General features: G+C 47.6%; 1 protein-coding gene across 1 annotated transcript in view; it reads right to left on the bottom strand.

Moving 5' to 3' along the window:
* Positions 1–27,940, bottom strand: part of TSPAN5 (tetraspanin 5) — a 167,863-nt gene that overhangs the window by 27,210 nt on the left and 112,713 nt on the right. The window contains exon 2 of the mRNA XM_005877990.2: positions 4,201–4,251. Coding sequence (XP_005878052.1) covers positions 4,201–4,251 — 51 coding nt within the window. The remainder of the gene's footprint in view (positions 1–4,200; positions 4,252–27,940) is intronic.

The raw sequence follows: 27,940 nt of genomic DNA, 5'->3' as shown, positions 1-27,940 counted from the left end.
GCTTCCCCCTCCCCTGGGCCACAGACGCAGGTGCAGGCACAGCCGCTGGCGCCCGGGACCCAGGCTGGCTTCGCCCAGGCTGGCCGCAGCCACAGAGGACCGTGGGCGGGTGGCTTCACCCGGGCTGCAGCCGCAGGTGCTCGGAACTGCGGGGCGGGCGACTTGTCCCTCTTCTGGGCCGCAGCCTGGCTGGTCCCCATTCCTCTTGTGAGCCCATTTGTGCCTGGCTGGCCCCCACTCCTCTCTTGCAAGCTCATTTGTGCCTGGCTGGTCCCCATTCCTCTCTCCCCAGTGTTGAGTGTCTGGGCCGTGATGGCGTGAGGCCGTGACGACCATTTGCATATTAGCTCTTTATTCTACAGGATTTTACACATAGATGTGCACCCTTCCTAGACTGGAAATTCCCTGAGGAATCACATCCCGGAGTCCAGCGCGAGCCCTTTCCCATGCTACGTGCTCAATAAACATTATTTGGATGAAAGAACGGATCCTGGCGGGATGCCACGGGGCCTGCGGTGCAACAGCAGCTCATGCCACAAAACTGCTAACGGTCCCTCTGAAACAGCAGCTCCTGTTATTTCTGAAAAGCTGCACGTAAGCCAGTTCTCTGTGGAGACGCAGCCATCCTCTGCATCGTCACAGTCGATTTGGAATTTAGAAATGAATTACTTAATTATTACGTGTAACAGTCCCTAGTGATATTAGCCCTTGGTTTAAAACTTGGCCTGGAATTAAGTAAGTACGAGGCATGGTAATTTGTGCCTCCAATGTTTCTGCAGCCCAAATAAAAATGTGTATTACGTCTAATCCTTCCAGCTGTGACCCAGTTCAGAGACTTGCCCTCTAGGCCTCCTTTCAAGTAAATGTCCCTGCTCTCTCCACGGGGGGCATTACTTACGGACTCACAGGCTGGAGCTACCGCCCGCAGGTGCAGGCCGCCCACCGCCCGTGACTGGCTGAGGTTCACCTCCAACCTCATCCTGCCAGAGGCCTGGTCCAGCTGAGAAGTTAACCCAGGGGGCTTTGACAGAGCATCCTTTGCAGTTACCAAGGTGACTGATACACATCGCATCCTCCTTAGGAGCCCCAAAACCAAACCAGTTCTCTGGGGCCCATGAATCAGAGCCTGGAACTCTCCTAAAATCGGAGGCAGCTTCCAAAGCCTCCATCCTGCCCCGTCCCCATGTCGGAGTGGACATGCCTCAGCCATGCGCCCAGGGGAGGGAGCCGTGTCTCCACGAAGCCTTTACTTTACAGCAGGCCCTGTCTTGGGGGCCATCTCCTCTAATCCGCACAACAATCCTACGAGGTGATGTCAGTGTCCCCATTGCACAAACAAGGAGAGGGGATCTCAGAGAAGTTCACACAGCTGCCCAGAGTCACACAGATGGTAAATGGAGAAGCCAGTGTTGAACTCAGGCGTGTTCAGCCCCAAAGCTGTGCTGTTTTTCCACACAGCAAGCAGAGCCATCTTAAAACAAAGCCAGTTCAAGACACTCCCTTGTCAATATGCCCTGGTGACTTCCTCTCAAACCAAACTTCTGCAGGACCCTGCCCGCTCTGGCTTCTGCCAGCCTCTCTGGCCACACCCCCTATTCTTCTTGCCCTTGTTCTCTCCTTCCAGGCCTCCTGGCCTTCCTCCTATTCCTAGGAATCACCAAGTCTCTGACTCAGGGCCATCCCACTTGCTATTCCCTCTGCCCAGAATGCTATTCCCCGGGACCTCTGCAGATCCCTCCTCCTTCCTCCAGGTCTCTGCTCCAATGCCACCTCCTCAGGAGGCCATTCCCAACGACTCTATCAAAAAGAGGCCTCTTCCGTCACCACTCTCTAAGCAGCCCTTACCCTGCAGCTCACATTCTCAGCAGCACCTACCAGCACCTGAACCCATCCTCAGCTAGTTGACCGCTTCCTGACAGCCCTCCCACTGGAATGCAAGCTCCAGGGGGGCAGGGGCTCTGCGTCACTCACTGCCGCACCCCAGGTCCAGGGCCCGCGTGCACCAAATTGGGCTGCAGTCTGTCCTCTCCCCTCTGCCGCCTCCATCTGGTCCCAGCACACAGAGGCCTGCTACACAGCAGCTGGTGACCTTAGCCAAGGAGCGTCAGCTCTCCAGAGAAACTTTCCATTTGCTGCCAGGGGCCCTGACAAAGAAGGGACTGATACTGCATCCCCCCCACCCCTGAAGACCGCATCACCCCCTTGCTCTGATATTTGCTAGTTTTAGAATTTTGTGATTTTATCAGAGAAGAGACATTTGGTGCAACGGGTGAAACAAAAAGATAATTATATTTCACAAAGAGAGAAAAAAAGCCTTCGAAACAACCAATTGTCTGTTTATTGCCAGACTAGACAATTCGTTCATTTAATGCCTCCCAGCGTCTTTTCAAAGCAGATGGAAATGGGCTCTCATTAACGCAGAGTTATAAAAAGCTGTGTGACCCAGCACTGAGCCAGCCGGAGGGCTTCGAAGAGCAGAATCTCTGAGCTTCCACCAACACAGATCGCCCAGCTTCTCCGGGGATGGAGGCAGAAGCTGGTCCTGAGCCAAGAGGAGACCAGTGTTCAACATAACAGCTTCCAGAGATACAATCACCTCTGTTTGGGGAACTTAATTTGTCTCCCTTCATCAGTAATCCCCGCCCTGGAAGGTGGCTCACTTTCCGTAAGCCTCTTTACATTTCGCAGAAGTATTTTGTAAATGAACAGAAGGTCTTTCATTTCAAAACTCAGGATTTACTTGGAGTTTTCCTTGATGCCGTCTATCTGAACGTTGTTTTAGTTGTGGAAATTCCTCCTGGCATCGGAGGGGCTTTTGTTTACTGGACTTTCTTAGTTCTCCTCTCCCTTCTTAACACACAGAACACTTCAAAGAAACTCTTGGCTCGGGGCCCTGGTCAAGCTCAAAGGGTGAAATACCAAAGAGATAAGGGAACCATCTTCTGGGAAAATTTAAGCTAACCTCTTAGTTTACAACTTCTAACCAACCCGTCCACTCCCTCCTTCTGACAAGGTGGGAGATGATAAAGCTGTGCTGTGTAGCCAGCCACGCACCAGGGCGGACACAATGCTGCCAAGGCTGCCACTACCAAACGAGGGCGAAGGAGAGAGCTTGCATTTATCTCCGAATTCCGGTGCTTGGCCTCCGTAGGGAAGGTCATGCAGGAAAATGACAGGTGCGGACGGGGAGGGAGTCAAGTGGAGGGTGAACTGGGACCTGGTGCCACGAGTGTGCTGCCGGCGCCGTGTCCTCACTGTAGCCTGGAACATGCCACCCTCTCTTTCCAGATTCTTCCTTTTACTCTAGTGCATTTGAGCATAAATTTCAAATATTCCTAAATGCTTTCAATCAGCAGACCGTATTCGCATTCTTTAGCATTAATGATAAGTGTTCACCTTCTTTAGCATTAATGATAAGTTTATCTGCTATTCGAACACAGATGATATCCAGCTTCCTTCACAGGACATGCTAACAGCTGACCATCTAACGCTCACACTAAAAAAAAAAAATAATCTTTATGGCTTGAGTAAGCTTCCAAAGGTTAAAAAATAAACAAAAGAGAAAGAAGGCTGCAGGCAGGTGAGTGATGTTAACGTGCATGATTGAGATTCCTGTGCCAGGAGGAAGCCTCCCGTGGAACAGGTGTCTCTGGCTCACTGACACGGTTCCCACGCGCAGTCTCTGTTGTTCGCGTGCACTGTTACTTCTGTAATTATTTTGATATTCTGGTCAGTTTAGGCCCCATTCCTAAAATATGCCATTATCTTGCGAAAACACTTTCCTTAAAGAACCATATTTGTTTGTTTTGTTGTTGTTGTTTTTTAATTGAATGCATTGGGGTGACACTGGTTAATAAACTTACATAGGTTTCGGGTGTACAATTCTATGGTATAGCATCGGTATATTGCACTGTGTCTTCACCACCCAAAGTCAGGTCTCCTTCCATCACCATTTACTCCCCCTGTGCCCTCTGCTACCTCCCCCTACACCTCTTTCCCTCTGGTAATCACCACACTGGTGTTTGTGTCTATGGGTTGTTTCTTTGTTTTTTTTTACTTAATCCCTTCACCTTTTCACCCAGCCCCCCAAACCATGTTTGTTTATACTCTGCGGTTTCAAAGAGGAAAAGAGAACATAGAGTATAACGTGCAGCCTCTAACAACCCAAATGTGTGTGCATTTTCATGATATTCAACTTACTTTTTCATTCCACGCCCACAGTCCAATTCCAAGAAATGCTATTCCCAGAAACTGAAAAAGAAAGAGAGAACGCAGTGTAAATATAAGAGTCAACACCATGTTTTTACTAATATAAATTAGAAAGTTTTCAATCAATTCTTCTGCCACTTTACCTGGCTGGAAAGCAATTCACTCTAAAATCTGAATAATAATCTTTAACAGAAAAAAAAAGAAAAAACTAAAACAGAATCCCCCTTGATTAAAGTTATTACAGCATTAAAAAGGGTTGGGGGAAAAAAAGGTGGGTGTATATATGCAATGAAATATTATTCAGCCTTCAAAACGGAGGGAAGTCTGCCATGTATGAGCACATGAATAACCCTGAAGGACATGATGCTACACAAAACAAGCCAGGAGGACAAAGACCACATGGTATCACTTACACGTGGAATCTAAAAATGAGTAAGTCAAGCTCATAGACATGGGGGGTAGAAAAGTGGTTTCCAGGGTTGGGGGAAACAGGGAGAGATTGGTAAAAGGGTACAAACTTTCAGCTGAAAATGATCTGATAATCTAATGTATGACGTGGTGGCTACCGTTCATAACAATGTATTGTATCATTGAAATTTGCTAAGAGGAGAACGTAAATGTTCTCTCACACACAAAAGGTAACCATGTGAGGTGAAATTGGGATGTGTCTTAAAATCGACGGTACCTCTGCCAGGCTGGGGGTGGCTCAGTGGATTGAGTGTCATCCCATGCATCAAGAGGTTACTACTTCAATTCCCAGTCATGGCACATGCCTGGGTTGTGGGCTCCATGCCCAATAGGGGGCATGCAGGAGGCAACCAATTGATGTTTCTCACTCATCGATGTTTCCATCTGTCTCTCTCGCTCCTTTCCTCTCCCTCTAAAGCAATAATAAAACAAAATATATATAAAAAAAGATAACATCCACATATATAAAAAAAAGTATGTACAAAGTTGTTTTTTTTTAAATCGATGATACCTCATAGTATTTTTGCCTTGACTATACCAAAAATAATAATGTCGCTTATAATCAGGGTGTTAACAGGTGTGATGACACACGATTCAGTGCTGCCCACCCACTAAGCGCTCAGTGATCGGAACGGGGTGCAACTGGCCACGAGGAAAGACTCATTCCTCACCTTCATTAGCAACTCGGAACCCCCTGCCCAAGCACTGACGGGGACAGAGTGGGCGGCTGAGCAGAGGCATTCTGACAGCGGCGGCAACTGTGGATTTGACTGACATGTGGGTTAAGCTACACGTCAGGAAAGCTGTCCACGGAGCGAGCGGGGTGCGTGGAAAACGACAGTGAGGGTGGCCACTCCTCCCAGCTCCAGGGAAACCTGAGCTGCCCACCTGGGAGGCCTTCTCCACTCGCTGGGCAGGGACACTTTGCAGGCTTCAGACCGACAGGGGCTGGGCGAGCCACAGGAGCAGAGGGAAGGGACCGGAAAGCACACACACCATGGAGCGCTCTGAAAACGGGGCCGTGTTCTTAAAAGCAGGACTTGCCCAATCTCCCAGCAGCGGCCCGGCCTCGCTTCGAGGGTATGCGATGCGTTCTGAGCTCCTGCACAGAATGCTCCAGCGTGGCCGTGGCAAAAACCCAGGCCCCTTCCTCCTCCTTTTGCTCTCAGACATCTGAGAAGCGGTTAGGAAGATGTCTTGTTCTCAACATCCCAACAGGAGAACTATGGTCAGCCTCTCCACTGCCGGGTCAGAGTGCTATTTCACTTCACGTTTTTCTGACCCCAAACAACAAAGGTGCCATCCCCCGAGGCACTCGGGGCTCTGCAGTACAAAAATAAAGTCATTCAGCATCTCCCTCCCTCCCTCCCTCTCTCTCTCTCTGTCTCTCTTTCTCTATTTCTAGGTCCGCGGCACAACTGGGTAACAGGGGACAGGTGTACACACAGGATCCCAGCACACCTAGAAGTCACCAAGCGCTTGGCTCCACACGTAGGACATCAAGTGCATCCCACGAGATGCCTGACTTTCTAACGCTAAAGTCCTTTGTGGACAAATGTTCACATCGCCCCGATACAGCATTTAATCACAGCATCACCACGAGGGTGGGCTGTGGTGGCAGCGGGCACTGCAGTCAGCTGTGCTTCTCACTGCCAAGAGGGTAGACACGTCACTGCGCTGAGGGCCCTGCGAAATCGCTAACATTTATTTCCCTTGATGACTCACCGGCCCCTGTGCTCCGTAGGCAGCGTCTCTCTTTAGCATCACAACATGTTTATTGTGAAATACAGGCTCAGGTTACTGAGGCTCAGAGCCACACAGCTGGAAACCCAGGGAAGTCTAACACGGAAGTGCACGTCCTCACCAGCCTTGATGCGTCCCCATCCCCCACGGCACAGACAGCTGTGACATTCAGGTTAGAATCCAATGGAATCAGAACAGGACATGGCACCTTCCCTCTCCAGGGAGCAAAGGCAAGTTGGGGAAGAAAGAGATGAAAACCTCGCCTTCACCTGAGAACTGGCTGAAGGACAGAAATGCCCCACCCTGGGGTCAGCAATGGAGGGAAGTAGAAAACAGAAATCCCACGGTGGGTCAACTTTCTCCTCTTTGTATAAAGTCCTCCTTTCTCTTCCTGCCACTTGGAAAACCCTTTTGCTCTCACAGACCACATAAATGGGTTGGAAACCAATAGTTTCCCACACACACACAAAAAAAAAGGAGAAAAAAATCAGGATTTAAAAGAAGACTCGCAGACCGTTCCTTTATCACCTTGCTCCAATATGTTCTGCTTTAACTGTGACTTTCCAAACAAGGGCTTAAGAACTTGGAGAGCAGACGCTGGGTTTAAAGACAAGGATCGCACTCAATACCTAAGCAAGAGAGCGGTGCGGGCTGGGGCCTCCACACGCACATACCTTCGCAGCTACATCACTAGCAAATGTCCTCCGAGCACTCTCAGCCCATGTGTTTTGTTTTAGAATCAAGTTGTTCCAGCTCCATGTAATTAAACGGAGAGGAGCCAAAAAGCAGAGACAGGCACGCAGCACTCGAGGCACACGGAGTCCCCCTTCCCACCTCTCAGAAAAGGGGACATAAACCACCCAGCTGACCTCCTTAGGAAACCGGGAGGCCCGCTCACAGGGAGGGAACAGCTGAGAACACTTGCAGGCAGCTCCTCATTCCTGCGAAACAGAAAAACAGACCCGACGCATCTTCCCGCACGGCAACGTATGCAAACACGCAGCACAAATGTTTGTCCACCCGGTTTTTGATGTCTTAAAAGGAATGACAATAATCTTGCCAGCACTTGTTGACTGCGAGTAGGAACTAGGTGCTGTGTTTTTTATGACTTTGCTACAACAGCTCTGCCTAATGCAGTAGCCACTGGCTACTGAGCCCCTGACATGTGGCTGGTTCAAACTGAGATGAGCTAGAGTCTTAGTATGAATAAAAATAATGTAAAATATCTCATTAATACTTGCTTTATTATTGACTACCCTGTTGAAATGATAAAGCTTTAGATGTATTGGGTGAAACAAAATATATTAGTAAAATTAATTTCACTTGTTTCATTTCCCTTTTTTAAATACAGTTACTGCAACCTTTAAGTTCCCTATGTGGCTTGCACTATATTACTATTGAACAATGCTGGCCTGACGTGTCCCTCAACAGCCCCGTGTGGTAGGTGCTGATCACCACGTTACAGGTGAGGAAACTGAGACTTAGACACCCGAGGTAATTCCCCCCGAAGGTCACACAGGTGCCTGCGCTGGGAACGCTCAGGAAATGACTCCTCAGCCCACGCGCGAAACTATTACAGCACTTTCCTGATGTGCATAAAATGTCCAGACAAATAATGGATGGACGGAAACTCTTGTCCTAACACCCAAAATTGCCCCTTTAATTTCTAGGTGTTCGGGGCACAGGTATGTTTTCCTGAGGGAGTGCGAATGGCAGCAGGTGCTCTGAGAGTGGCATGCTGACGCAGCTGCTAGGCGTGGCGGGACAGAGCGGGCAGAGCTGGCGCTCAGGAAACGCCGGAGAGGACAATGGACCCAGGATGGAGACGTGGGTGATGGCGTGTCCATGCCAGGAGGGACACGTCTGCCCCCTTTCTCTGAGGAGTGGAAGATCTCCTCCCCCATCTGTTGTTTTGGTCCTTGCTGAGCCTCCAGCATCTTGGAAACAAACCTGTGCTCCGTGCTCACCGGTACAAAAATGGGTGCTTTGAGAAGCCAGCCATCCATCCATCCACAGTCCTCCACGAACATTCCTGAGCTCCTACGGTGCTCACCGGTACAAAAATGGGTGCTTTGAGAAGCCATCCATCCATCTACAGTCCTCAACGAATATTCCTGAGCTCCTCCTTGGTGCTGCACACTACTTTTCTCTTGTGAGACAGGAGATAAGATACAGCCTCTGCCCGTCAGCCTGCAGTCCAGTAGGACTGTGACCAAATCATCTAAGCTTGAAGGACAAAATTGTCCTTGATGGTGCCGTAAAGGAAAAGAAAATAAGGCCAGTAGAGACTGTCAGAGGGGATTTGACCAGAGAGCGTTCCCGGAAGGCTTCTCTGAGTGGGATGTAGGAACTGGGGTCTGCAGGATGAGGAGACATTAACTGGCAAAAATAAGAAATAAAAAAGGGAAGAGTAGTTCAAGCAGAGGGAAAGCACGTATGCACTACAGGTACACGGTGGTGGCGGTAGCATGGCACCTCAAAGGGTCTAAAACAGGGGTGGGGAACCTTTTTCTGCCAAGGGCCATTTGGGTATTTATAACATCATTCGTGGGCCATACAAAATCATTAACTTAAGAAAATTAGCCTGCTGTATCTGGTCAAACATTTAATGAACTCACCCCTGATGCCTGCCGTGGCAGGGCCGGACCCAATGACTTCTCGGGCCTTCTACGACCCTCGGGCCAGATGTTCCCTACTCCTAGTCTAAACGGTGACTGGTGTGGCTGGCGCACAGAGAACGAGGAAAGAGAAGAGGGCAGGGCAGATGCGCAGTTAGAGACACAAGCACGGACCAGCCCATGCAGGGCCTTGTAAGCCGCATTAAGAAATCTGGGCATTGCCCTCAGAGGGACAGGAAGCCATTCAAGGGCCGACTGTGTGTAGTGAGCTGCAGTGGGGTGAGGAGTCTGGTCAGTATCAGATTTGGGCGTTGGAGAAATGATGACCTGGGCTGCAAAACAGAGGAGATTCACTGGGACTAGAGATCAGATTTGGGCGTTGGAGAAATGATGACCTGGGCTGGGACTAGGAGACAAGACCGATCATGTCCTGGACTGAAATGTGGTGGGGAAATAGAAGTAAAACTATTTAGAAGTGAAGCTGACATTTTCAGTGACGACTGGATATGGTGAAAGGGGGCAAGGGTGACGGAGAGGGAGGTGTTGGGGATAATGCCTGTGATTCCAGCATCTTCCACACGGATGGCTTTTCAAATTCCATCTTATGTCCTCTCTGCCAGAAGTGACTCTCGGGGCTAATTTTGTAACTAGCTTGAGATCTAGTGGCATTTCTGAAGGACAGTTTTCTTTCACGGGTATTTTGGCTGCTATCTGAATTTTCTTCGAAGCAAATTTCAGCTTGCGTACTTTAAAAAATAAATTATTTAAAATCGATATACATGTCCACCCCCACCCACTACTTTTTTTTTCTTTTTTAAATATATTTTATTGATTTTTTACAGAGAGGAAGGGAGAGGGATAGAGAGCTAGAAACATCGATGAGAGAGAAACATCGATCAGCTGCCTCCTGCACACCCCTTACCGGGGATGTGCCCGCAACCAAGGTACATGCCCTTGACCAGAATCAAACCTGGGACCCTTGAGTCCGCAGGCCGACGCTCTATCCACTGAGCCAAACCGGTTAGGGCAACCCACCCACTACTTTTATTCATAAAAGGAAGTAGCTACTGGCCAGTGTGGCTCCATTGGTTGGAGCGTCACCCTGTGCACTGAAGGGTCTTGGGTTTGATTCCTGGTCAGGGCACATGCCTGGGTTTGGATTCGATCCCCAGTCGAGGCGCATATAAAAGACGACCGATAGATCTTTCTCTCTCTTGCTCTCCCTTCCTCTCTCTAAAGTAAAAAAAAAAAAAAAGGAAGCAGTTATGTATAGATGTACGTTAAAATTCACAGGCAACTCTTAAATACTCAAAAAAATAACAAGTTCGTCAATGGCATCTGCCCAGAAAATTCCATGAACAGGCTCAAAATAATAATGCAGCGATGTAACCACGATGGAGGGAAACAAAAGTCAGGTTAATCTTCTCACCTCCATTGGAGCCTCAAAAATATTATCTTAAATAACAATGGGTGGAACTGTTATCCCTTCATCATTCTGATAAAGGGTTTTGTTTTGTTGTTTTTTTGAAATTTTAAGCTCTGCCTGAATAAACAGGAGAGATGCACTGAAAACATTTGGCACAGAAGAGAGGAAAGAGAGAGGGCCATTAGGAAAGATGTATTTTTCTGGAACTGCAACACGTGTTCCTTTTATTAGATCTTTTCTGACGCTTTAGTGTGAACAACACTCCTGTCCTGTCAGGGGTGGGTGAGGTGCGGCAGTCCACCCACGTGTGCTAAACACTTATGTTAACAAAACACACCTTGTCTTTATAGAGGAGGGGCTGATTTCAGGAGTAAGAGGCCTCTGGGCAGAATTCTTGCCAGGTCTAAGGAGGAAGCTCGGGCTGGTGGAAAATTCAATGCTCAGGAAGTCGATCCCAATTTTGCCACGGGGTCCCTGTGTCCCAGTTTGCACATGCAAACTGTGCAGAATCCACGGAAGATGGAATAACAGATAAAGCTCAGACTTGTAAACAGGACACTCCAGGCAGCCTGCTGGTGCACCGGCCCCAGCTCAGCCCGGTGCTGTGATCGCGGGGAAGGCTCTCCATTCATTCAGCACAGTTGCTGATCATCTACTGGGAGCCAGGCAGCCCTCGAGACGAGACACTCGGATAAATCAGGAGCCAGAACAGACGAAAGTGCCTGCGCTATGGCTGACACTCCAGCTGCGGTGTGTGGGGAGGCAACGGCAAGGAAAGGAAACATAAAGGAGTGGATTACACGGACTTTTAGAAGCCGAGAAGCACTGTGGGGAAGGAGAGCAGCAGGAGGGACCGGAATGTGGAGGGGGGTGCTGCAATATTAAAGCAGAACAGGCAAGGCAAGTCTCCATTAAGAAAGCGCTGGATGAGCAAATGTGACGGAGATGAAGGAGTTGACCGACGGAAATCAGGGAATGGGGCTCCCGGCACAGGAACAGCCTGGCTGGAGGAGGGGCTGTGCAGCACGCTGGAGGAACAGTCGCCGGGGGAGGGCTGGTGTGCGCGGGGCAGGGGTAACAGGAGCCAGGCTGGGTTGGTCTTTGAAGGCTGGAGCGACAACTGTGGTTTCTACTGGGAGAGAGGAAGAATCACAGGAGGGTTTCCCGACTTCCTAGAGCCCCCGGGTCGTCACCTGTCAACTGCAGATAACAAGGGCACTCCAGGGAAGGCACAAAACCGCAGTAGGGGCCAGGTGATCATGATAGGCCTGGCTGAGGGTCACAGAGCCCAGCATGTGCTGCGTGCATATTGGTTCCCTCCCCTTCCTCAGGCACTTCTCCGCCGGCCTCCTCCAGAGTTTGGACCTGTTTCTCCAAACGAGGACACAGCCTCGCTCTCAGAGATCAGCGGTCCTCTCTGAACTTCTGAACCACTCTCCACATGGACCCTAACTTGTCCTTCACACACACGCACACACAGAGAGAGATTTTAAGGAGGGACATGACCTGGGTTCACACCACAGGAGTGACGGGAACTGTTAATCAGGGAGCATGTGCCCACTTCAGGGACAGCAGCACCTGCCCTCATCAGTCCTCTCCCTCCCGGGACAGTGGACACAAGTACCCCCATGCATTGAAAATTAACGATTACTAGTAAAAGATATTCCAGTCAGAATATCGAGATCGTGTTTCATTTCACATCTTTCCTATTCCTTATTTTGGCTGTCTAGTTCAGGAATTCTGAGTATATTGGCCCCAGAATCTAAAACCCTGCAAATGTTGAAACCCTACATTAAATTTCTTCCCATCAGGGCTTCTTGATGCATCCTCTCTTTCTCTAACATTATCACTCCTTTTATATGACATCCTTTGTAAAGAAGTTTTGGTTTCATTGTACCTATTTTTTAATATGTTTTTATTGATTTGAGAGAGAGAGGAAGGGAGAGAGAGACAGAAACATCGATGAGGGAATCGAAGTGGTGAACATTTTATTGATTTGAGAGAGAGAGGAAGGAAGAGAGAGACAGAAACATCAATGAGAGAGAGACATTGACGGCTGCCACCTGCATGCCCCCGACTGGGGATCAAGCCAGCAACTCGGGTATGTGCCCTGACTGGGAATCGAAGCAATGAACTCTTGGTTCATAGGTGCCCGCTCAACCTCCGAGCCACATCAGGTGGGCGTCATTATACCTAATAATAATTTTAAAAAATCCTACCTCCGAGCCACATCAGCTGGGCGTCATTATACCTAATAATAAAAAATCCTTTGGAGGAATGTGGGATATAAATTATAACCAATACTGATTGGGCTAGCTTCTGAAACGACACCACCCCTTTTTAAAAAACTTCCCCTCACCCTCCTGGGAGCCCTGCAGCCAGGTCTGCAAAGGGGGCCCAGCCGCACTCTACCCTCTCTAGGCCGACGTGGGACTCAAACACCAGGCTGAGGCAGAGTCTCTCCTCCCCAGGAAATGGGGTCTGGACGCAGTGGCTTTTGTCGGCCTCAGTCTCCCTTGTGCTAGAACGGACTGGGGGTGCTGAGGAGACACCATTCGGATGTAGAACGCAGAAGAGAGACCACAAGTCACTTCTACTCCTGACCCCTCTCTGCTCCTTATCCGCAAGACCCCTGGCCACACGTCCTTGACCCTGGGTCCCGCACAGCGCCCCTGGGTCTCTATTATACGTCTCTCCCTGCTCCTATCTTAGCTCAAGTACTCTGGGGGCTTTTGTTACTTGCAACCAAGAGGCTCCTAAGACGTAACTAAGAGAGCGGATGAATTTCCCTCGTGCTCAGGCCTGGGACAAGCTCACAGCTAATGATGAAGCGTGCAAATGGGCGCGCGCATGCTGCTGCTCCGGAGACTCAGGATCTGGCAGCGGCTGTCATCCTTTCCCAACACCTCGGTACAGGCACTGGGGGTCCGAACTCCCCCAGACACTGCTGGCTCCAGGTGTGAGAGGGACACACAAGCCAGCCGCGCTTCCCTGAAGGAAGGAGCTGCCCTCGGTTGCTTGTGGAGTTTGGGAAGAGGAATGATCCAGCTGGAAATGGTTCCCAAAGCAACACCACCCAGCGGGGCCTGGGAAAGGGCGAGGGGGCGGGGGAGCTCTCGTGTTCCCAAGCTCTGTGCACCGGGTTCTGCCCTCCTGCTTTCCCCGAGACGCGGAGGGGCTCTCTGCCTCTGAACTTGCTCCACACCAGATGAAGGCCAGAGCCCCCCTGAAGATGTGTCTACAGTCCAGGGACAACCTTGTTCGGAAACTCCTTTGTTAGAGTTGGGAGCTGTGTAACGCTCTGGCAAGAATCTGAGATGGGAAGAGAGAAAACAGGGTGGCCTATGCAGGCAATAAAAACCTAGATTCTTCTTGGAAATTACGCAGATGATGCAGGCTCATCAAAGGGAACATGAGGGTTTAAGCAATCCAACTCCAGATGGAAACACGGGGGCTGCAAGTTTACAGCCCACTGATCTTTGTGTCCAAAAAAGCAAGGCGTACCCTGCCCAGGCTATTCCATCCGTAACTCTCTGATGAGATAAAACCGAGGCTCAGAACAGACCAGAGCAATGTTCTGGAGGCTGAGGAGGACTGAGGGAGAACTCAAGTATTTTGAACCACAGGCAGAAGTGAGTTATCTGCGGACAAACACCAGCCTCCGTGGGAATAAGCTCCCGCTGTCTGTGCTAAACAGCCAAGCAGTCAACTCGGGCTCACAGCAGCTCTAAGCCTAATACTCTCAGGTGTATGCTGTTTCTGTGCTGGAATAGCTTAACGCTTTAAAAAACACATCTTGGGCGAGATTTAAAGGGTAATGCAAATAAAAATTAAAATAGGATTACAATTTCTTAAAGCACAAATAGGGTTCTATAATGCAAGTCACTTAATACGTATCTTCAATGTACCTGGGCACGGTGCTAGGCGCCCAGGACAGAAGGGTGAATAATACAACAGAGGATCTCTTTTCTTAAAGAGCTACATGTGGAGGGCCAGTGGGTGAGAAACAAATAAGTAAAACCACAACTTACCCACAGAGGATGGAGCCTTCCCGGAGGCTCGTTGCCATAGAAACAGAGAGCGGAGGCTGTGGGCTCACTATGGGGCCAGAGGAAGCTTCCCAGGAAGTGACACTTGAACTGCGCTTTAAAGGGAAGGAGGCAGGAAGATCACCCCTGCAGAGGAAGCACCTTGTGCAAAAGGATCAGAGCCTGAGCCAGCATGTCCCTCAGGAATCGGCAAGGCTTCCAGGCGGGAACAGAGATAGTAGGCACAGCAGGCCTCCAGCAGCAGGGCTCCTCCCAGTGTGGGGCCCGCTCCAGCCGCAGCACCAGGAACTGGTTAGAAACACAATTCTCCCGCACCCCTGGGGTGGGGCCCAGCAGGCCCCGTATTAACAAGGTCACTGCTGAGAACCTCTGGGCTAGGGGCTGCTAAGCAGGGGCCTGGTCACAGCAGGCTCGGTGTGTCCTGGGGACCAAGGCTCCGCCAAGCTACAGGAAGCCAAGGAAGGGTTCTCAGCACAACAATGACAGGACCAGACTGCACTTTAGAACAGTCATTCCAGGTCAGCTCAGAGAATGACCTGAAGGGAGGCGGGACGGCAGGCAGTGAGACAGGCTGGGAGGCTACCACAGCCATCCTGGTGACAGGGCCACCAGCCCCCAAAGGCAGTGGCATGAGGATGAAGACAGGAGAGAGGACTGAGGAGGAGACTCTATGAGGCTTGGTGACAGGAAGCAGACAGTGTAAGGTTAAGACCATGGTTCCTGAACCAGGATGACTGGGTTTGAGTCCTAAATATGCTTCCTTGGGCAAGTCACTTAATCTCCCTATGTCTCAGTTTCCCAATCTATAAGATGGGGATATTGATTTCTTCAGAAGCACGCTCCCTGGGAGCAGGGATTTTTGTTCGTCTAGTTAATTCTGAATCCTCCAAACAATCTGTTGAATGGATGAGTGGATTACTTGTGGGAGATGAGGAAGACAGAAGAATCTATGGACATTCCCAGGCTTTTAGCTTGAGCAACTTGGTAGGCTGTGGTGTCATTTAAGAAGCTGGGAAGAATATTTTAGGAGAGAGATCGATTTTAGAGCTCAGTTTCAGACATGTTGCCACTGAGATGAATGCCGGGCACACACGAGAAGGTGTCCTGGCACATACCCATGAGGGCCCAGAGGCTGTCAGCAAGGTGGCTCCAGAGTCAGACTTTGGTTAGAAATCAGGCTCCACCACTTACTCATTGTGTGACCTTGAGCAAGTAATGTAACCCCTCAGTTCTCTATTTCCTCCTCCATAAAATACAGAGAACAGCAATATCCATCTCAGAGGGTCACTGGGAAGACTGAATGCGATAATGCATGGAAGGTGTTTCTTCAGGCGCCTCGCACATAGGACATGCTCAACAAACAACTGTTACTGTGGTTACTGTTAAGGCCATATAGAAAGTCTGTAGAGAAGAGGACCAAGGCAATGTCCCAGAGAACACGCAGTCTTATGGTGAAGGGCAGAGAGAGAACGTGGAGGGGAGACGACAAAGAAGTAGATAAAGGGGCAGCAGGAGACCAGGAAAGAGGTGTGACCAAAGTCCACAGAGGGAGAGACTGTAACCTGCCATGATACATTAACAAAGGGAGAAAGGGGCTGAAACAGCGAGGCTGCTTGTGTTCAGTGAAACTGAAAATAAAACACAGAACAACAAGAAAACATTAAAGAAAGTAACTTCCCTTATTTCAAACTAGTCCCTGAATCTGGACACCACCGGCAGCACCGCCACCAGACAATGCCCCTGGGTTGGCTGGGCAAGACTCAACATTAGTTGAGAGGGCTGGCAACCACCCACAAGGAACTCGGGACTGGACCAGGGTCACCTCTATAGTGGCCAGTGGTGTCCTTTGCCTTGTGTAGGAGGCAGAAGGGAAACAGAGTTATGCAATGTGCTCTAAAGACCAACAGATTGGGTGCAGGGAACCCCAGGTTTAGTGCCAATAGGAACATTATTAACTAGTGGGGTGAATTCAATCAAGTCACTGAAGGACAAGTGTAAATGGAGATTACCACCACCTGGCCAGCTACACAGGACTCGGCGGTCCAACACAAATGAAGGGGAGACCATTTGAAAAGAATGTGTTCTATATGTACTTGATGTTACCAAAATATCACTTTTTATCCATCTGTTAAAATGACAGAGTACAATCACGCTGTAGCTACTGGCTATGTCATCTGGCACACATGTAGCCCCTAAAAATCAGTGCACATTCGTTAGAATCTGTGCTTATTTGGTGTCTCCAGAGAATTTTGTGTTGGAAGATAATTTTCTCAAGTTTCTGAACTTCTTATGAGGGAGGAACTGATTGATTGTGTCATTTGTTGTGGACAATCTTTTCGAGGAAATTTGGAAGATAGAAGTAGTGTTTCTCTACATTCACCCTGGAAAGGATCAGGCAGGTTTACTGCCCACTATAAAAGTTTTGGGTTCCCTGAACCCAGGGTTCCCCTCCTATAACACAACTCACTATGTACACAAGTGTCAACGGACCCTCTCTGCATCACCGTATGGAAATTGGAGCTCAGAGAAAGAGTGTGAAAAATACTGATCCAGTGGGTACCAGTATTGCTGTGATTAACAAAGTCCTATGTCCCTGACCCAGGAGTCTGGAGTCTCTGTGGCATCCAGGACACCGGGGCAGGGTAACTAACTTGCTAGCTGGCAGGTAGGGCAAAATCTCAGACCCTTCACAATCCTGGTTTCTGTTTTACGGAAGAGGGGCTGGTGTTTCCCTCCCACCCAACAAGTTGTTCCCCAGCACCCACGGCTGCTCTGGTCTGCCCTGCTGGAAGCCAGCTGTTAGAGCTGGGAAGGCAGAAGAGATTTCAATCAGCTATTTCTGGTACTTTCCTCCCCAATCGAATGCAAACACTCTCTGTGCCTATGTGTCTGTGTGTGTTTTAAAGTTTTTCTATTTAAAAAATTTTTCTTTAAACTTGTTTGTTTCACCAATAACATCTACTTTCTTTTCTAAGAAACATAATGACACACATTTTCTGGGTGTGGGGGAGTCTTATTAATAAATGTCTTTGCTATAGTTAATGTATAATTATGTTATTTTAAAATGTTCTCATTTAACTGTAAATATTAAAATACTAAGAAATATTTCAGGAAAAGTTTAGTAAACACATGCCTTAGTTAGAAATAATTATTTAAAAGCACCAGGAGAATGTAACTTCAATTCTTCAGGCATTAATGTTATCTAACCTATAGTGTGTACACACACACACACACACACACACACACCCTCTAGGACAGTGGTTCTCAACCTTCCTAATGCCGCGACCCTTTAATACAGTTACTCATGTTGTGGTGACCCCCAACCATAAAATTATTTTTGTTGCTACTTCATAACTGTAATTTTGCTAGTTATGAATCGTAATGGAAATATCTGATATGCAGGATGTATTTTCATTGTTACAAATTGAACATAATTAAAGCATAGTGATTAATCACAAAAACAATATGTAATTATATATTCAATATGTGTTTTCCGATGGTCTTAGGCGACCCCTGTGAAAGGGTCGTTGGACCCCCAAAGGGGTCGCGACCCACAGGTTGAGAACCACTGATCTAGGCAAAGCCACTATAGAAAACTATAATCCAAGTCTGCTACATTGACTTGTTAGAATTCAGAATGTTTCTTTAAAATGAAATCTTGACAATATCAGTAACAAAGGCATCCAAGAAATCATCTTTGAGAACCTCAAGTTCATGTTAAAACAAGAATTGGATTTCCTCCCAGTGGGCCTTTTGAAATGCTAAATTCTAAGAGAAGCATGCTACATCCTAGAAATGCCATATAGCCTCCTTCATAGCTATCACACCAATTATCATTCTGATCAAATCAAGCAAACACCAGAAAATGATGGCAGGTACCTTCACTTCAAGCTCTTGTTTACATTTCCATGCTCATGTTTAAAATCCCTTTAATATCCTTACTGGATCGACATCAACTTTCTGATGCTTTATATGCAATCGAGACCCAAAGCGTCCTGAGAGATGCATGCAGAAGGCAGGGAGCCCCCCAGGAGAGCCGAACCCATTGACTGCCATGTGAAAGGAGCCTGCAGGCAATTAGTCCTTTGTGTGGATGACAAATAAACCTCCACATAAGATGCTCTATACACGGAGGTGTCTTTGATCGGTCTCACTGGCTCAATGACTCACAAAGGATGGGGAGGGGAGCGTCTGAAAACAAAAGGGCAGACTGACGGCACCATTTCGTTATTTATTCTGTACGTTCAGCTCAGTTTTTCCTCTTTCCAACTTCTCGTGACACTATAAAAAGAAATGGAAGGGATTCTTTTCAACCCAAAACATCAGCGCCGCATACTAAGGAGAAAAGTATTGGCTTAACACAGAACCCGTACAAACCACTAAAGATCAAACTGCTCTCTCTAGTTAGGTATTTTTAATAGGGGAAATGGGTTCTGACAAATCAGCCTTTTATATAAGAGTTTATTACGGACTCTTGGAAATTAATTTATATGTAAGACAGGCTGTAGCCGAATGATTCACAGCGTCAGGACGTAAGGCTGGGTTCTGAACAGGCGCTGCCTTGGAAACTACCCGTGCGTGTGCAGTCTGGAATTTTCCTTTTCTACCAGAATTGTCTGAAGCCTCTCAAGGTGAACAACGGTGTGAATGATGTGCGAATAAGCTGCACCTATGTCCTCTGGTGTAAAGATGCCCACAACTTTCTCCCCACGGCATGATGTTAAAATGACTGGGAAGCATGAAGTGTTAGAGATCCGGGTGCTTCTGAAATGATGTATTGACTCAGATGAATGTAAGAGGATCCGTGTGGAAACAGGAATTATTCCTCTGATATTTATCATTGAGATATGTGATAAATACCACTGATACTTTCCCCCAGTGAAAAGGGATGATATAAAGGAACCATATATAGATGAATGATGAATAGTAGTAACACAGTCGAAAGAGCATGGCCTTTGGGGATAAACCATGGCTCAAATCTGGGCCGCAGCATTTCCTGGCTGTGACCCTGGACGAGCTGACAGACCCAATTTGCTCACCTGTAAAGGGAGATGGTAATAGCCTCCACACAGAACCGATGTGGCCATTCATGAGGTAAGGGATGTGTTTGGTGGATAGCATGCATTCAGTAAACACACTAGTATTATTGCAATAAAAAACGTCATGGAAAAAGCATCGTGGCTCACTTTCCCGACAACAAAAGGCAATTATCTTATCATCTGTGCGTTATTCAATAGTCCAGCAGATTTTGACCGGAACAGAAATAGTTTCCCCGAATACCACGGGAATCAAGATTACAAAGAGGATTTTAAATCTTTTTTTTCCCTTTTGCAAGAAACTTCTTTTTGCTCTCAGTATAAGATTTCATATAAAGCTGTTTAACCAGAGAGGGTCGCCATGGGAAAGTAAGCCGCTGACAGCATACATTCGGCTCACACTAATTTATAGAGGGAGCATATAAATGAAAAATAAGTTGGCCGAGAGCCCACGGTTTGCCCTTGAGCCCCTGCCAGCAGGGTTTCATGCAATGTGATTAGTGAAATGAGGAGACCCTGGGTGATTAATTAGCGCTCCCTGTCAATCCTATCAGGCGGGCTTTCCGCCAGGGATGTAAAATAAGCCACCTGATTTTAACTTCCTCATCTCAAAACCGACGTCCCTGCGAACATGACGTTGTCAAGCACTTCAGATGCTGAAGGAAAATTTCCTCCGTATCGCGTTTAAGACCAAGCCTGCTTCCTTTTGACACACAGTTTAGCTCTGGTAAATGGCAGACTGCATGGGAAATGCTCTACATCCAGAAGCTTGTCTGCAAATGCTCTGAGCACCGAATCAAACTAAACTCACCTCAGAAGTCCCTATAAGCATTCGACACTCAAAAGAGAAAACTCCCCGATGGGTGAACAGATTTACTACAGACACCCAAAGGTCCACCAGTCTCTTTAAAACGGAAGTCATTACAAAAACTGTACGTCGGGAACTTTTACTAGATTTTACCATGCAGCTATCCGTGTGGTTTTTAAAAAATCTTCTCACTGTCTGCTTCATTAGACATTAAGTAACTTTTTAATCTACAAACTCGTAGATACTTTTTTGTTGTTTTTGTTAATCCTCACCTGAGGACATTTTTCCATTGATTTTTAGAGAGTGGAAGGGAAGCAGAGAGAGAGAGAGAGAGGGAAACACCGATGTGAGAGAGACACATCGATCAGTTGCCTCCAACATGAGCCCTGATCAGGGACAGGGATCAAGCGTGCAACCGAGATACATGCCCTTGATTAGAATCGAACCTGTGCCTTCAGTCCACAGGCTGACGCTCTATCCACTGAGCCAAACTGGCTCGGGCAATAATTGCCTAGATACTTCTGACACGTATTTTATCCAAGTATGGACCCAAGGTAGATGCCACTATATCTAGATGCATTAGTTTATATTGCTGCACAGGCAGTTCTCTGGTATCTATTACTATTTCAGTCAAGTTTCTTAAATTAGATTTAAAAGAGAAAGAAATAACTTCTCTAAATTAAATCAGTTCCTTTAACTAAGGCTGACCTCTGGGTAGATAATTTGTGTAAACATATAATGGGTCCTGCACTTCTCTAAAAGCTCATCGTTAGTCCGGATCTCAAAAACCAAGCTCTGCATGTGAGATGGTGGGTAAAGCTATAAATTTTCTGTGCTGGTATATATAATATCGTCTCATTGTAGACAAAGGCTCTCCATGAATGAAATCCTGTGTAAACAACAGTGCACACACTCACAAACATCTTATGCTACACAGCAGAGGTCCCATACGGTGAGATGTCTGCTCACAATGCAAAAGCCCCAGGTTTAAAGGCCTCAGGCTGGGCTGAACCAGGAGCAGGCTGTTCTGATATTGGCTCACACACGGCTGAAGCTGAAAGGAGCCTCTGAGATCCAGCGAAGTTGGGTCCGGAGACAGGAAACGGAGAATCTCCATTTAGAAGCTGGAATCCCAACCCCAACCTAACTTCATTCTCTCCCACATACACAGGGAATCCAAGGCAGCCCAACAGATGAGAACGTCCAATCTAGGCAAGTAGCTCCCCACTCCCGAGAGCCCACACACAAGCTGGAACTTTCAAAGGTCAGCACAAAGGTAGCGAAGCATCCTAGACACCACGCAATTTCTCAACAATCCCGCAGAGGGCTGGACACCGGCCCTACCTGCCCAGGTTGATAAATGGCCACAGGGACCAAGCCCGGAGGCACTCACCATCTAGTCAAGAGATAAGTAATACATCAATAATTAACATAAACCCATTTGCAGTAAATGTCATACATGAGATTGAGAAAAAATTGTCAGTTCAGAGAAGGCTACCAGAGGCTCAAAAGGAGGGAAGGTTTCGTGAAAGGGCATGAGGCTTGCGGGATGGGTAGAATTTCAAGAAATGGAGGAGGAGGGCCTTCTAAGACAGCGTTCCTCCCAGTTCAGTGGGTCAGGGCCAGCATTTTCCTCCTCAGGGAAACAGAACAGAATGTATTCCACGTGGCAACATGGGGTACTGCTTCATGGAACTTGTGGTTCATGCATAAAATGTATTTCATACTGAGGGTCTTGGTCAAAGAGTTTGAAAGCCACTGCCTTGTTTTATGGGAAATAAAGAGTGAAATTGTCTATCTGGCTGGAAAATAACAACTAAGTTATGAGGTCATCACAGGCCAGATTGTGGACGTGTAGAACACAGCATCAAAGAAATTGGGTTTTATGCTCTGGGACACAGAGGTCATTGCAGGTTTTTAGCTTTTCACCTTTTTTTTAAAAAATTTTTTAAACTTTATTGACACCTACTGTGCTTAGTATCTCACACCTATTGTCTCACTAATTGTAACATGCATCCTTTGAAGTGGGTATTACTCCTTTATAGAGGGGAAGGTGAGAATCAGACACACTAAAAAGCAAAGTTTTTGGGTTTTTTTACTTCAAGGCTCATAATTTAAAAAAAAAAAAAAACAACAGAAAATTATAAAGTACCAGAACTGGGCTCTAGGAATATTAATCTTGCACCTTCAAATAGTGAAACTTAATAGACTTTAGACAACTATATTATAAGAGGGGTTTCTTTTGATCATTCAATTTCAGAATTTAAGATCAATTTAAATACACTCCAAATCCTAGACAAAAACCACACCAAAACCAACACTTAAAACTGTTCTTTCTTAATGACCCTAAAAAGATTTAAGTGAAGGTTCTTATTTCTCAATAGCTACACTGTTAGCCCTTTTATTTCATTCTGCAGCAATGAAGTTAATGACTACTACCACTTGAAAAATGCTTTGAAGAAAAAAATGAGGATGGGTGCAAATGCAGAAGTCTGCCCAAAGCAGAAGTGCTAACATAAAAGAGGCAGCCCCCGGCGTTCCTCAGACTCACTCCCTCACCCAGCCTTCCGGTCCTACCTACCCCCGGAACAACTGTGAGGACTAACATGTGATCCGTGACGAGCACAGGGCTCCAAGGCTGGAGCAAGCCCGGATATTATCACTGGGTCGGAGGACCTGAGAACACACCAACATGTTCCTAATATAAAATTGTGAAAAGAAAATAACAGTAGATAGAATCATGGAGTGTATTTAAAGGGGAAAAAGGAAGAGCTCGGAAGTGGCTATCTCTGATGAGCAGAATATGGAAGACAGGAGTACTGAACAAGGAAAGAGAGAAATATTCTTCCCCTTTTCCACTAAAAGCACCCCTTCCAAGAAGCTCCGCCACATGGTCAGAATGACTCCACAGCCCAAGGCTCAGAATCCAGGAGGAAAAGTGCTCCTCTGCCCCATGTGTGAGCTGGACAGAAAAATATACCGAGTATCCAGCAAGTCAGAAATCCCAGCTGTGCACAGGACTCTACTCCTCACACTCTGCATGCTGTAGCTGGTGCTTCTTGACTGATGCATGGACCGTCTTTAAAAGAGAAACTCATTGACTCTCAACGTTAATGTAACTTATTTTTACTAAAATATCCCTCAAGCCCTGGCCGGTGTGGCTCATTTGGTTAAGCATCGTCCCCATGCACCAAAAGGTTGCTGGTTCGATTCCCAGTCAAGCACATGCCTGGATTGCAGGCTCGATCCCTGGCAGGGGGTGTGCAGGAGGCAGCAGATGGATGTTTCACTCTCACATTGATGTTTCTCTCTCTCTCTCTCTCTCTCCCTCCCCCCTTCCCTCCCTCCCCATCCCTTTCTATTTTTCTCTCTCTAAAAGTCAATAAACTATTCTTTAAAAATAATAATAAAATCAAATATCCCTCAAATGTGCAGAAACAGAAAACTGGTATAAAATCCCAAATACATTCATAAGTCAACTACAAACACTATTAAACCAACAGAAATCAAACTAGCCACAATTATTAAATGCAACAGATGATGTATTGTGCAGCCACTAAAACATGGATGTAGCAACCATCCTGGTTCTATATTTCATCTGTTTTGGCATTTTGACTTTCCTAAATGTTTACATAGAGAACACTATTTTAAGTAGGCTGAACAAAAGAGCAAAGAATGTAGAGACCAAACTGGAGTGACCAGACCTCATACTTAACCCAAAGTCAGCCATTATGATGAGGTGTCGCGTGGTAATTTCCAAGGCTCTCTTACTCACTTCAGAGGTAGCACTGCAGTTCCACTGAAATTTGCATTTTTCCAGCTTTACTAAGGTATAGTTGATGAATAAAAATTGTATTTAAAATGCACAACATGATGTTTTGATATACTGTACATGGTGAAATGATTGCCACAATCAAGCCAATTAACGTACCCATCCCCTCACAGGAATATGATTATTTTGTGTGTGTTGAGAATACTAAAAATCTAATCTCTTAGCAAATTTCAAATATACTATAGAGCAGTGGTCGGCAAACTCATTAGTCAACAGAGCCAAATATCAACAGTACAACGATTGAAATTTCTTTTGAGAGCCAAGTTTCTTAAACTATATAGGTAGGTACATTGTTATTAACTTAATTAGGGTACTCCTAAGGCTTAGGAAGAGCCACACTCAAGGGGTCAAAGAGCTGCATGTGGCTCTCGAGCCGCAGTTTGCCGACCACGGCTATAGAGTATTATTAACTAAAGCCGCCATGCTATACATTAGATCTCCGGACATAGCCATCCTGCCTCACTGAAACTTTGTACCCTTTTGACCACCATCACCCCATTTCCCCCACCCTCTTAGCCCCTGGCAACCACCACTCTTTGCTTTTATGAGTTCAACGTTTTAGATTCCACATGTAACTGAGACCACGCACTAAATGGGCATCTAATCCAATCACTGCTAAAGTGAGAAACCGGTTTCTTTTTCATTGTGTCTTTGTCACTTATGCGTATACCAATGAACTAGAACGCAAGGTGCACGCATGAGCACTGGTCCTGCCCACACCCCGCTGGGAACGACCGCACTGCAGGCGGCTTCTCATTGATCTCATTCTGTCTTCGCAATTACCCTGGGGGAGATGTGCTGTATCCACATTTAACAGAGGAGGAAATAGTTGGGTTAAGTGACTCACCCGAGGTCACACAGATTGATAGTGGCAGAGACAGGATGCAAACCAGGAAGCTGGTCTGACTGCAGACCCCAAGCTCTAACCCACAAATGCCTCTTGGCCACTGTACTCACCACGTGGCCCACATCCGGGCACTGCGAACACACACAGATCAGATGCAGGCACTACCCTCATTCCCAAGCATTCACTGATAATGCAGTCAACCACATGATCCGGAAGATGCTGTTTTTCTCTCCACTGGGTTATGCTGCATTCAGCTAAGACAGGTGCCTTCTCAGACATCACAGACTTTTCCTGCAAACTGGTAGGATCTTATTTAGAATCTGAAAATGATGACAACTGCTTCTAAAGAATAAAAAACTGCCAGATGCAGGCAATGAGTTTAAAATACGCCGGTTATAAATAAAAATGAGCTAACATATATTTGAGTTCTTAAAATGGACCTGGTGCAGGTAAGCACTTTGCTTGTATTATCTCACTGAAGTTTCACAACAACCCTCGAAGGCAGCGGTTCTCAACCTGTGGGTCGCAACCCCTGAAAATACATCCTGCACATCAGATATTTACATTTCGATTCATAACAGTATTACAGTTATGAAGTAGCAATGAAAATAACTTTATGGTTGGGGGTCACCACAACATGAGGAGCTGTATTAAAGGGTCGTGGCATTAGGAAGGTTGAGAACCACTGCCTAAGGTGTCAGCCCACTATTAACACCTTCACTTTGCGAGTGTAGAAGTTAAACTTAAGAGACATAAGTGACCTGGCTGAGGGCGGGCACCCAGGCATCCGACTCCAGCATCTAGACCCACTCTGCACACAGCGGGGAGAAGGCCTGCCCGCTGCCTCACTGCTCCTCAGCACCTGGGACTCTACAACCAGTTCAGTAACTCACCCTTTCCACCTGGTTGGTCAAGAGATATGCTGCTCCAAAATAACACAGACCTGTAGTAATGCAGAACCTTTTGGCTTTGAGACCAAAAAGTACTGTGACCCTAAGAAGAACCGCTAGTGAAAGGCCCATGTTCACGCAGGGAGACCCACACTGCCCTGCAGCACTAAACCCAGCTTTGTTCGGGAAGCTAGTCCACCCTTCCTGCAGCCTCCACCCTAAACTGTGAGCTGTTCTTCAATGTGGGCGTCGTATGTTGCACATGGTGCCGGCAGGAAAAGGATTCCTGAAACACCACGGCCAGCCTCAGGCACGCCTGCTCCCCTGTTGTTTACCCAGCCATCGCCTCACTCATGAGGCAGGTGTAGGTGATGGGTGCATGTCAGGTCCAGCCTGACAGGGTTGAGCCGGGCTGAGGCAGGGAGGTGGGAATTGAGAAAAGAAAGAAAGACAGGAAAGCGGGATCGGGAGGACTGCAGCTCAATCAAGGAGCTGCAGCAAGTTTATTAACCACACAATGCTATTCATACACAAGACACTGGATAGGAGGTCTGTCAAGAGGAATGTATTCTTTGTTCCTCTTAATCTCTAAGGGAGGACAGAGCAGAAGGACAAGTTCTCGGTACAGCAAATCTCAGTAAATAGTTACAGACTTCTTGGTAAGCCATGAAAGGCTGTTCTCATTCTACAAAGGTTGCTCTCATTCCACTGATAACCGCCATCCAAACAAGTCTGGGAAAACTGTGGGTAAGGGTCCCAGCCTTGCTAGCCCCTACAGGTGCAAGGACCATGTCAGTTTACATCTGGCCCCCAACAGGTGCACGCTGCCAGGAGCTGACAGGGCCACTGGGTCTGAGGCAGGCAGGGCTCATGCGCACATCCTGTGTAACGGCCCGGGGTGCCCATGGTGGAATTCCCTGGATGCTGAGAGACAGCGGCCAGCAGCCTGTGCCAGGAACCACGGGTGTCTTCTAGACAGGAATCATTCTCGCCTGTGATGAGGTGGACTATGCGATCCCCATCACACAAATGAGGGAACTGAGGCTCAGGGGCAACCCGGCTGCAGGAAGCAGCTTGAGGCCAGAGCCCCCGAAGCCCACAGCTGTTTCCCCTTTCCGGATGTGTCTCCACTCCAGCTGCGCTCCTGCTACAGAAGAGGAAGCCAGGGGCTGGGACGGCTATTGGACTTGGGAAGAAATGGGTGCTGATCTGAGGAAGATTTGAGAGATCTCGTTTTCTTGTTGTTGTTGTTTACAGATTATGAGGTTCGCCGGGATTACTGAGCTTTTATCTTTCTAACTAGAGTTACTGAAGCCTTACTCTGGACCAGATACAGTCCTAGTACCTTTAAGTACATTATCTAATTTATTCCTCGCCACAACCCCAGGAGGCAGGTAACCCATTTTACAGACGAGGAAGCTAAGGCCTTGAGGGAACTGATTAAAGATCTTTTGCTACCAAACCCTGTGCTCCTCACAAACCACTCCCCACCCTCACAGTGAGCTACTGAACTAGCGACGCCCAGGTCTCCGGTGCTGTTTCTCCCTGTGAGATGGCGGCAGGAACCCCACACGGAAGTCTCCAGAGCCACACCCCTCTGTGCTGCCACTTCGTTCTTTCTGCGGCACGGTGACCTGAGGCACTGGTCCCCGGGCAGAGATGTCGCACTCTGAGCTGGGTCGGCTGGATTCCAGCTGCCGGCAGGACACAGGGGGCTGTGTGGCCTCCTGGGAGGGGCTCAGCTGATGTCCCCAGATGGGGGCCTGGGGGGGTCCCTGGATCACGTCACTGCCTGGCACGGCATTTTTTACGGCATGAGCAGCAACAGGGAAAAACACACCCCCAGGAAGGCTCCACATCTGCAGCCAGCAGAGGAAACGGACTGTCCGAGGCCACAGGGCTTCCCGGCTGAAACAGAAAATGTGAAAGGGCTCCAGGGTCAACGGGTGCTGATGGAGCCGCTCCATTGTTACAGTGACTGGGAGCAGTTGACCTCTCAGGGCCCAGCCAAGGA

This window comes from Myotis brandtii, unplaced genomic scaffold (genome assembly GCF_000412655.1).
Source record: "Myotis brandtii unplaced genomic scaffold, ASM41265v1 scaffold538, whole genome shotgun sequence".
Taxonomy (NCBI): domain Eukaryota; kingdom Metazoa; phylum Chordata; class Mammalia; order Chiroptera; family Vespertilionidae; genus Myotis; species Myotis brandtii.
Note: the sequence above shows the minus strand (reverse complement) of the source record. Positions and strands in the feature narration are given on the sequence as shown.